Source organism: Pinus tabuliformis, chromosome J (genome assembly GCF_031772625.1).
Source record: "Pinus tabuliformis cultivar Carrire ecotype Pingquan chromosome J, CPIR1, whole genome shotgun sequence".
NCBI classification, from domain to species: Eukaryota; Viridiplantae; Streptophyta; class Pinopsida; order Pinales; family Pinaceae; genus Pinus; species Pinus tabuliformis.
The window spans coordinates 671,807,373-671,818,775 of record NC_142295.1 but is presented as its reverse complement, the minus strand read 5'-3'; the positions used below and the strand labels follow the sequence as shown (position 1 = coordinate 671,818,775).

The 11,403-nt window shown below is 36.4% G+C and overlaps 1 protein-coding gene across 1 annotated transcript; it reads right to left on the bottom strand.

Moving 5' to 3' along the window:
* Window positions 1–741: 741 nt before the first annotated feature.
* On the bottom strand, window positions 742–10,440 carry LOC149228651 (cyprosin-like). Its single transcript, XM_089378315.1, has 13 exons — window positions 9,821–10,440; window positions 7,236–7,296; window positions 6,631–6,725; window positions 6,416–6,528; window positions 5,959–6,127; window positions 5,815–5,854; window positions 5,660–5,724; window positions 3,468–3,581; window positions 3,181–3,245; window positions 2,871–3,030; window positions 2,655–2,774; window positions 1,893–1,981; window positions 742–1,756 (listed from the first exon to the last, which is right to left on the bottom strand). Exons 1-13 carry the CDS (start codon window positions 10,190–10,192, stop codon window positions 1,672–1,674), a joined length of 1,548 nt encoding a protein of 515 aa, XP_089234441.1. The 5' UTR covers window positions 10,193–10,440; the 3' UTR covers window positions 742–1,671.
* Window positions 10,441–11,403: the final 963 nt, after the last annotated feature.

Below are 11,403 nucleotides of genomic sequence, written 5' to 3'. Positions count from 1 at the left end.
TAAAGATACTAAATAGGACTTTGCTTTTTTTAATTAACTAGTTTTAAGTTTAATTAAAGATACCTAAATGAGATTTTGTTTTTTTACTAATCACTTTTAAGTTTAATTAGGGTGAAATTTATAGAATCATAATGGGTTACACTAGGTATTAGAGTGAAAGGTATTGATTGTCAAAGTAGATTTTAAGTACATTAAGAGTTGTGATTACCATGGTTCCTTTTCCATTTTTCTTTGGAATTCTTCCTTTTGTGTTGGGTATCTAAACTATTTTCCTTTTGTGTTGGGTATCTAAACTATTTAAAATAATTTGTTTGTGTGTATGCATTTGGATTACAACAATGAGATTTTTATACCAATAAGCCTTATGCATGAGGTAGGATATGGATTTGGCAACTTGGATGCAAACATGGATTTTGCAAAGGCCAAAGGTGCTCATAAAAAAGTTATTTGAACCAATCTCGGTGAATTGCTTGGATATGTTTCTTGTTGTTAATCTCAAGGATAAAATTCATGAGAAAATTAACAATATAATAGAACAATGCATTTAAATATTTATATTTTAATTCTTATTCTAGTTTTTTTCCTCTCTCCTTGTTTCTTATATGCGAAACCTCCAATCAAAGATAAAATTCATGAGAAAATTAACAATATAATAGAACAAATATAATAGAACAATGCATTTAAATATTTATATTTTAATTCTTATTCTAGTTTTTTTCCTCTCTCCTTTTTTCTTATATGCGAAACCTCCAAACTCCGTTTCTCGTACCTTTCTTGTTTCTCGTTTCATTTCCCGTTTCTAGTTTCTGGCAACATAGCAGGGAACTCGTGGATGTCCTGCTATGAGATGCTTACACTTCCTGTGTACGGTGGAAATGAGTACAATTCCGAACCTATGTGGAGTGGCCCCTGCACAGGAAGAGATGGGGAATGGAACCCAACCTTTAGGGAGCAATTAGAACTGACCGACAAGGAAGTCCATGGTTAAGGCCCAAATGGTTGTGTTGTGATGGGATTCTCCATGCCAGCGGGCTCCCTTTTTGCGTTGTAATCCTAGATCCTCAACATCCATTCCAACTGGATGTTCTTTGGATAAGTTGTAATTTCTCTTCTTGGATGATCAACCACCATGTTTCTGTAATAATTATTTTGAAAAGTAATCCAACTCAACAAAATTATCCTTTCCCTCGCCATGACAAAACTTACAACCAAGCATTTTAGATCACACCTACGCTGATTCGCATTGGTAAATGATGACTTAAGTGATTATTTAGTGGGATCTTTGCAAAGAAACCATCATTTTTTTTTAATTGATTGAATGTACTCAAAACACAAATCAAATCCATGTTGTGGAGTCTGTATGGCAACAATAAAGTCCTTTACACTGTCCTACAGATTCTACAATCCTTCTTGAAACATGTATACAATCACTACCTTTTATTGTTTCAAATCTGGTGTCTAACAAAGCCATCTTTCACAAGTATGCTATGGTACTAAGGCATAATTTTATAGTACACGGCACCTCCATGCAAACGCCTGCATATCTACAGTCATAAGGTACCATCTTGGTTCGAAAACTAGGCTTGATAGTCTCGGCACAATGAGAAGCCACGTACGTTTTTAGAAATCCACTATGAACCGATGTTTGTTTAAGCAATTTGGATCATTAACTTAAGCGGCTTCAGCAAACCCAAGTCTCTTGTTTTCAAAGTCGAAAACAGTGTGGTAGACACCCATAAAAACATCTCCAAGAATCCTGCAGCATAAGATATCAAAATTTCCATTAGGAAACACCTGATCTTTAAAAGTTAATAATAATAAATTGTTTTTTATGTACATTGGCATTTAAATTTATGTGAACCAAATAGTACCAAATCGATTCTTTAACATACCATATAGGTCCCATTGGAGGAGGAACATCTAATCCCATGAAGCCACTGATGCATTGGGCTGAAGGCCCCTCACCAAGTCGAAGAATGTACTGTCAACGTGAAAACAAGAAAATTGTATGGTGCTTAGCCTAATAATTGTGAATTCATATCATTATTATGCGCACTGGCATGTGCTTATGGGTTCATAACAATAGTAACTGAGACTGTTTTCTACTTTTGAAATGTGCTTTACACAATTGACTGAATGCAATGTCATTTTCAGGATCTAGATCAATCGACTCAAACAAGGTCAACCCGTTATTTACGGAGGCAGTCACGGCAATTTCTCCTTGTGTTCTCTGGAATGTACTATGGCAACCTTGCTCTAGATGACTTGAGACTGCTTATTAGAATAGTTTGCAAACAAAAACCAGTCTCTTTAGGGAGTCGCTGGTTCTGTTTAGAAAACATAACTCTGCAACGAATGCCACGTAAACGAAAAGAAGTGGCAAGGATGCTAAATATTTTTTTATGTATATGCGCTCAAATCCCATTTGCATGTGAAGTAAATACATTGTTTAGACAAACAAATAAATAAAAACAAAAGTTGAAGTGAATCTAAACTTCCTATTTTCTAGTTATTTAGAACACGGGGCAAACATAAATCAGCAAAATAAGAGCAATTTTTAAATGGCAGACAATTTAGCACTGGAAGAGGCTAAACAAATTAATAATGATGACAAGGATCTAACACATAAAAAAGTTTTCTAAGCATATCCAAACCTGCTCTGGAGATAGGTCAAACTGTTTGCTTCCAATTGTGAATGAAACAGTTGGCATGCTGGACAAATTTTCACAATCTACAGATGCTTGTCCATTTGGGCTTGGCAACCGGTCACAAAGCTGGACATAACACATTCAAGAAGCATAAGCACACTGTACGAAGTTTCAATTCTTTAATGCCAGAAAAGTTCCAAATTTTCCTCAGTATAGGACTACCTGGCTAACATAGTCCAAAATCTGAACCTTTGTTTCATTTTGGGAAACTTTGTTCTGAGACCATACAACTGCCATCTCACAAGCAGCACACAAAGCATTACTGCTGCAAGTTCCTGGTCCTTTACCAAGCTCTTTCTCAATTACACTAGCTATTCCCATACTGCAAAAAGGAACCCCCGATTCTTACAAATAAAATTCAAATTCCAACAAGTACGCTATTTAAATTTTGAGATTCAAATAATAAGGACTGGAACAACCAAAATGCTCAAAGTACATTAAAGACCTGTATGGAAAATATAAAATAATTTACCTGATATCTACTGTACAACCAGAAGAACACAAGCCAATGTGGGAGCAAATCATTTGAGGTTTCATCTGCCATAAACATCATTTAAGATGCAGTTAAAACCTTCTGCAAATGAACCAATATCATGGAACTCTAGCCCCCTAACACATGAACTAAATTGAATTGGATAGAAATTTAAAGACACGAAGTTTAATATGAATAATCCTAATTTATTTTAGTGATAAAAAAGCATTCATCTAAAAAGAATTATTGAATAGTCAAGCGCGATCGCGCAACAGAGTAAACCGTACCTGTCCTATCAAGAGTTCAAATATCATGTCCCCATACTCAGATACTACGGTTTTGCATGACTTGCTAACAACTCCTTCGGCACCAATAGCATGGTTGATTTCTGTCACAATGGCCTGTTTTAAATGGCCAACAAATAAACCAACAAAAGAGTCTAATTAACAAAATCACTATAGCACAAAGAAAAATAACTCAAGCAGGAATACTCGAGAAAAAACAAATTAAGGACAAGTAGCCAAGGATTCCTTTCATTAAAAGATCAACATAACGTGTCACTAAGGAAATTGCTCCATTTTTATGTGCAAAACTTATGGAAGATATGGCAAATAACCAAGAAACAGAAAAGTGGAAAGAAGAAAAAGCGAGCCTTCTAGAGAACTAGTATCAAGTTAATTCGGTTTCTTATATTTGGAATTGATTAGTATGGGTGACCCTAAATGAGAACGGTCTTACTTCATCAGCTAAAACCCAAATTACTATGAGGCTGCAGAAGGCCTTGATCTTAAGAGAAAATTTTCATTGACTAGGTTCTAAGGGCCCTCTTATTTAACTTTTCTTTATATCATGTTGGATGCAAGGGTAGGAATCCAACTTGTGATTTGACTGATCGTAAATTATATTAATATTAAACAAGAAATCAATCTATTATGCTAGGTAAACATTTGGATGCTTCCGCATACTTGTTAATCTTTGTTGTGATTTGACTGATTGTAAATTATATTAATACTAATCAAGAAATCAAATCTATTATGCTTGGTAAACATTTGGATGCTCCTACATACTTGTTAATCTTCGTTGCTTGTATACTTCATTTTTAGTTTTCATGTTCTTTTTCCTTTTACTATGCAATCCTTAATCGGTTATATTTTGTCTCTCAGGTGTGTGCTTTGTAGTGATTATCTACTTGAATCCTAGATGCTAAGCCCATGAGTCATAACAGGTGTATAAAATGCTCATTTAAAAGTGCAGTAAAAATATACGTAGATGTACAAACTTGGCTTCTTTACAATATTAGTTTTCATGAGATGCATTTATTCCTATTTTCCATTCAAACTTCATCGTATAGCATGTAAAGTTCATGGCATGACCCTAATATATGTTGAAAATGTAGATGTACAAACTTGGCTTCTTTACAATATTAATTTTCATGAGATCCATTGATTCTTATTTCCATTCAAACTTCAAGGTATAACATGTAAAGTTCATAGTATGACCCTAATATATGTTGAAAATGCAGCAAGAAAATCTCAGTTTGACTTTGCCTTGGTCAAACTAGAGAAAATTCGAATTTCTATTTTAGCAGAAATCTTGGAGGTAGTTAACTGAGGTGACATGGCACTTGTCACTCAGTTAACTTAGTTAATTCGAGTTGGGGAAACTTGAGTTCAGTTCAGTATGTTTGATTACTAATTTGTAGCAATCTATTTCAGTTAATTTGAGCTATTATCAGTTAAACTAGTTTTAACTGTCAGAAGAACTAGTGGAGATCAAGTTGTGGAAGTGGAACTTCAACCACACTCAGTGATCAGCCAGTTCACTGATCAATCAGAACAAAATAATTGTTGCATGCAGAGAATTTGAGTTACCCAGTTGAGATAGAGATTCCAAGGCAATGTACTATCAGTTGTAGCATATTCCAATGTGTACAGGTGGTGCATGCAGTAAGAGGAAGGACCTAGAGGAATTGCGCAATTCAATAGTGGGGAATTCCTAAATAATAGGGACCAATTTCCCAGAGAAATAGCGCAAGGAAATAGGAGCTTGGAGGGCTTGAAAATTGGCTATGCATTGGCCAAAGTCAGTCAGTCAGGGAGAAGGATAGACTATACACTTGTAGGGTGTGCTCAAGCTTGAGCAAGCATATGTATTTCATCTTTGTTCTTTGATTAATGCAATAGAGATAGTAAGGGGTTTTGAGCAGTTGTTTTTTCTTAGATAAATCTCTGTGCATGTGTGATATTTCCTTTTGCATGTCTATGATTCTTGTTCTAGATGGTGAATTAACTTCCGCAAATTAGTAGAGTAGCTTCAAGTCTTGTGATTTAGTAAATTTCATGAGCAGTTTTGAATCTACAAATTAATTTCTACAATCTAAAAGGGCCCTTATTGGGTAAATGGGGAAGATATTTCAATAACTTGACATTGCAATATTGCTGTAAACACAGAATGTTCAGAATTAGAATTTAGAACATACAGATGGGCCAGCCAACAAAGAAGTTCCAGAATCTGCAATGGCAGCACAACCCGCAGCACAGTAACCTGGCAAAGAAGAATGTTTCCACTTTTAATTTCCAGAATGATCTAGAAGCAAGCAATTCAAATGAAACATCTGTGATCCACATCTATTACCTGTTGATTTACCATCAATAAGGAAGTCTCCCATGTTGAACTGTAATAAACATGAGAATCAAATGTATAAATCATAACCAAATTAACAATACCAAATGTTCATGTTGAAGGATAAATGGTACTTTTTCATGTTTCGAGACCTACCTCCCAATAACCCTCACGTGTAACAGGAACATACGTGTGTTCTCCAGTAAAGTGCTTTGGATCAACACCTCCAAAAACAATCTCTCCTCCTTCACTGTCATCTGCATTTCGGTTCATCCAGAACGAGAAAACTGGATTTTTGGCAAGGTTTTGATTGACCATGTTATACCTATTCAAAAGCCGAACAAAACATGTCAGCCAATAATACAAAGTTTTGGAAAGAATAGTGGAAGGTAAAAGGAATGTGCATAAGGTGGTAGCTAAAACCTTTGAGATAATCAAAGCAGACATGGTGGAACCTAACAATTTCTAAGGTCAATTACATTCCCTGGAATCCAGGACATCTAAGCCAAAGAATATGAAAATACTTGAATATCGGATATATGGATCTCTTCAATATACAAACACTTTGAAGGATACCATTCATGCTGTAGAATAGATATAAATGAGTGCTTACCAGACTGGCACAACATTCTGAACAGCAATTTGCTGAAAGCCCAAGCCGAGTATGCCATCAAACTTCGCAGCTAAGAATGTTATACCTGGTTCGTGAGTAGCCTCAGTAAAAACCTACAAAATGATCAAACTCTAAGTGTGCCTGAAAGAATAAATCATTAAAAAAGGTGTTATAAAAGTCTAAGCAATTTATGACAACTGGGATACATTACTAACCTGATCTTTAACAACGATGTTTCCAACTTTGACATGATCCTGACTCAGGTAACCAGACATTGAACCAGTTCCATAGTGAATTTCACATGATTTGCCTATGCAAATGAAAAATATGGGTGTTGCAATGTCAATATATCACTAGGGAGTTGTAATGAACATAACCAGAACTTGAGAGTCCCTCGATTATCTTCATGAAAGAATGTTAACATCCAGAAAATCTAGTAAAGATGCTATTTAATTTACTATATCCTTATTTCAAATTTCCTGTTTGTTGTTTTGGGCCTTGGCTATGAGTAACCAACTCTTACAGTTCCATAACTAAGTTTGATGTTCTAAAACACACCATAATGTAGAGTGAAAGGATAAAAAAAATTGAATTCAGTCATAACCAAATGGTACTTTTCCGAGGAATTCTCTCAAAAAGGAATCGTCTCACAAGAAGAGATTTGCAAGGAGAGGCATTCGTTCTGGTATGAAGCAAATTGTACATTTTGTTTTCAGAAATAAAAAAAAAAATCTCATTTGTGGTTGGTTCTAAAAAGTCTGTAGACAGAAATATCTTTAGTTGTATCCCAAGAAATAAAGACAAAGAAAGAGAGAGTTACCATTCGTTTTATATGTACTTGATTTGCTTGCATCATACTTAGGATGAAAATAGCATGAGACCTGCGTAAAAAAAACAACTCGTCATCCATTAGTACTTTGGAGCACAAACATTATTCCACTCTGCCAATGTCAAAAACCTATGTCAAAATAAGAGACACAGATTCCACCCACCATAGTGAACGACCGAGCACCATATGCAACTCCCAATTATTGGTGAAATAGTGGCAATAATCCATAGCGCAATCTCCTCAAACGAGTGATGAAGGATAATGAAAATTATATAGAATACAAGAAAGAAGCATTGGAACATACATCGCAGATAATATGTAACTTTCTATATTATGCTTAATCGTCGTAAAAACATCCAGAAAGCAGAACAGAGTGATTTAAAACAGAAACCTCTTTCTTTATGAAAATGGTGGGAAGCCCTAGTTTACATGGTGCATTTGAAAATAACGCCCATGCCTTGTAATTGAATAGATTAATCATTAAGCTGATTATGGCCTGCTGGATATAACTTTCAAGGTTAAGGGTCTGGCTTGAAATTATACCATGTAATGTCAAGAATGACCCAATTAAATATTAACCTGGAAGAAATGGTAAAAAAAGTCATTGGAGGATATGAAAGGAACAACAAAATTAAATGAAATAAAGGGCAGACAGCTAGCCCATAGAGCTTTCTTGAAAACGGACTTGCATGACAGGAATTTTGTTTTGACTGCATTGAATTCCATTGCAGTAACTAAATTAAGAAAAAATGAAGAGAACCTTTGTTTTTAAGCATACAGTATTTTCTTCGCAGTTTGGACTCTAGAGTTAGATCATTATGTGCCACTGCCTTCTACAATCTATATTCTGTCAGCTAGGTGCTTAGTGGGGTAGACACAGTGTGTGCACAATGATCAGATCCAAATGATCAAGTCTACATGGAAGGAACTGTAAGAAATTGGAATGACTCGCATTAAAGTTTCACGGACTGATAACTGAGAACTCCTATGAGAGTAAAGGACATAAGGGTGATTTTCTTTAGAATATATGCTAATTCAGGTAATGTAGTAAAATCATTTTTTCACTGCTATTAAAATTTAAATTTACTTGATGTCTCATAGAGGGGTTTTACACAACATTTGACATTTCAGAACTGTGTTCTGTTGCAACTTCACCTAGGCATTCTGGAATCTGCATGTGCTAAGGAACTACCAAAGTTTGCAGGCAAACATAAGGCTACCTATGCAGAGTAGGCTGTGAAGCCCAAGATCTCCTGTTTCAATAGATACTGTCTATGCTTCTAGAGTATTAGGCTATAGAACTTAGAATGTTCTGATGCGGGTTTTGTACTTACGCAAGGTAGTGACTGTAATATGATTAAAAAAACTGACCAGGCATACACACATCAAGGAAAATGGATCAAGCCGGAAGATTTCTTTCACAACATGTTATGCTTCAGCAAGTATTGTTAACCTATGGTCACAAGTTCAATCCCCTTAGATCATATCAGGTTGCACACAACGTAGGTCCTAATGCCATGAGCTGATGTATCCCTGGTAAAAGTATGGATGGCCTTTTAATCTCAAGAGTTTTAGGCAACACATCACTTTCTTGCTAATTTCCACATACCCCTGTTTTTCTATCAATGGTAATAGGAAGCAGCACCATTATTGGCAATACACAGATCTAAATGACGTTAGAAATGAGGAGGTGAAAAAGAGGGAGAAAAATGAACAAATGGGTTACTGTCCTATATATTCATTGACGATTCTGTCCATATAGAATAGAAAAACAGAGGTGGATAAGAATGAGCTCATGCATATTCTGGTAAGGGCAAGGGCCATTTACTTGTATGTATGTATATTGAGCAAATTTGTTGGATTCCAAAGAGCTTGTGGCTTATAAATTGCCGGGTATTATGAGCTAAACCATAAGTAGATAGATCATGTTAAATAAAAATTGTAAGTGGCTAGTCCATCAACTAAAATTCCCCCCTCCCCAACACTCCCGGGAAAAAACAAACGAGATGAAACATGTTGTTTTTTGTTGATAATATATAATTTTAAGCGTTCACTCCCAAACAAAGTTGGCCTGACTACCAAACATTATTGAAAGCAGTTTGGCCGTCTTTCAAACTTGATGTCCTCTATTTGACCAAATAATGCAAGAATTATTTATAAAAATGTTTATGTTTTCCTCAATATTTCATTATTTATAAAAAGTATTTATGTTTTCCTGAATATTTCACAATCAACGTATAGAAGTTTCATTCTAGGGATTTTGTAGTTTTAATGTAGAAGGGATTCGAATTCTTACGATCTTCCTAACAGAGTCCAGACCAAAAATGGAGAGAGCGCCTCAAGGAATAAAATGTAAAATAGCCGTTCACTGGAAAAATCTAGTTGTGTAATGAGAGCTCACTCTCAATATAGTTTGCCCCGCCCATATGGCCTGAGATTGAAAGAGATGAAGCTATGTGCAAATTGTCAAAAAATTGACAGAATAACTACCTTTCATCTTGGGAGGAATATTCAGTACTCAACATATATTTATTGAATCACTTTATAATAAATAGAATAAATTGAATGGCACTTACCGAGAAATGGCATTTGGATGAAGGTACCCACAGATTGGAGCTTCCAGTGTCAAATATGACAGTGAATGTCTGAGGTGGGTTGCCAATGCTGATTTCTCCATAGTATTGGGCATCCATATAATTCTTCAAAGAAACGTACTGACCACCACCCCCGGAGGAATCTCCAAGAAGTCCATGCTTGTGGAGAATACCATAGGAGGCGGCGCCTTCTCTAGCTGCAATCCTGGCAGCATCTATGTTCACATGATCCAACCCCTTCTTCTTCAATCCAACTCTTACCAAGCCACTGTCATCAGCGGCAGAGCCATGAACAAGCCAAAGCAAATGCAGGGAGAAAAGGAGAGAAACCAGAAGAACATAGTTGGAACCCATGACAGCCGAATTTCTACACAAAACTTAAGAAGACGAAAAATGGCGGAGTGCGAAATTGAATCCGATCAGCTCAAATTCGAGGATTTTTCCACCAATTTGGGTGGGTCGTGATATAAAAGTATTCAACGTCAAATGAAGCAGGTCGAGAGAAGTTTGAAGCCTTACAAACGGTGGAATGTTTATGAAGTTTGCAGGCCTGTAGGAGATAGGTGGAGAGAGTTCAATGTCTGAAATTGTAAATTGTTGTGTATATAACAAACAAACTTGTAAGAGTTCAGCTGCCTTATGTGATCGTTACTTAGTTTCAACTCGGCGGGTGCGGGCCCCTGGATGCCGTACTTGCCGTTAGCGTTTGTGTAGGTGTAACGTGTGCGCAACTTGTATGTAATCGTTACTTAGTTTCAACTCGGCGGGTGCGGGCCCCTTGATGCCGTACTTGCCGTCAGCGTTTGTGTAGGTGTAACGTGTGCGCAACTTGTATGTACGTAGGTGCCACTTTGCATACCTGGGAAGTAGGCGCCACTTTGCCTTCCTTCCATGATTCCCAAAGTGAGGGAGAAGGTCCTTTCCTTTCCTTTCACAAATGGTGCTGCTGGCAAGTACAACTCTTGGCGTTGGCGTGGGCGTCTTCTATTGTATTGGTCCGCTCCTTTCATTTCCAACCCAACCCAACCCAACCCAACGAAAGCATGGCATAGGATACGTGTAAGGTGAGGTTGTGTGTTTGAGAGGAGAGGAGTGGAGTGGGAAGAAAGAAATGAATAGGTTCCTGAATCGTACAGCAGCATATCATATCATATCATCATTTCATTTTATTTATAAAATGTTTGTTTCTTGTTGCTCAACTTGTTTCGTGCAACTTTCTCTCTCTCTCACATCGTTGTTCTCTTCATTAACCAACGCACGCACATGCATATCACATTTATTATGGTCACAAATAAATCAAAATATAAATATAAATATAAATATAGTTGACTTCAAACCATCTACGACTCCATCTCGCAAAACTAATTGATTGAGTGAGTAGTGAGGAGGCGTCAGCGCCAAGGAAGGATCTGCTTGGTATAATCGGCACCTCTTCTTATACATCACGATAATAAGAAGAATACCAATGCCTTCAACTACTATTTGTCTCTGCCTTCAATAATTTGGACTAAACACGTATTGATCAAATATAAATACATATGTGCATAAATCATGATACATAAACG

Coding starts and splice junctions, on each gene's coding strand:
- LOC149228651 (XM_089378315.1), bottom strand. CDS start 10,192: ATGGGTTCCAACTATGTTCTTCTGGTTTCTCTCCTTTTCTCCCTGCAT. Junction 5,855..5,958: donor CACGTGAGGGTTATTGGGAG/GTAGGTCTCGAA, acceptor TGTTTATTACAG/TTCAACATGGGAGACTTCCT. Junction 3,031..3,180: donor GGTTGTACAGTAGATATCAG/GTAAATTATTTT, acceptor TCCTTTTTGCAG/TATGGGAATAGCTAGTGTAA.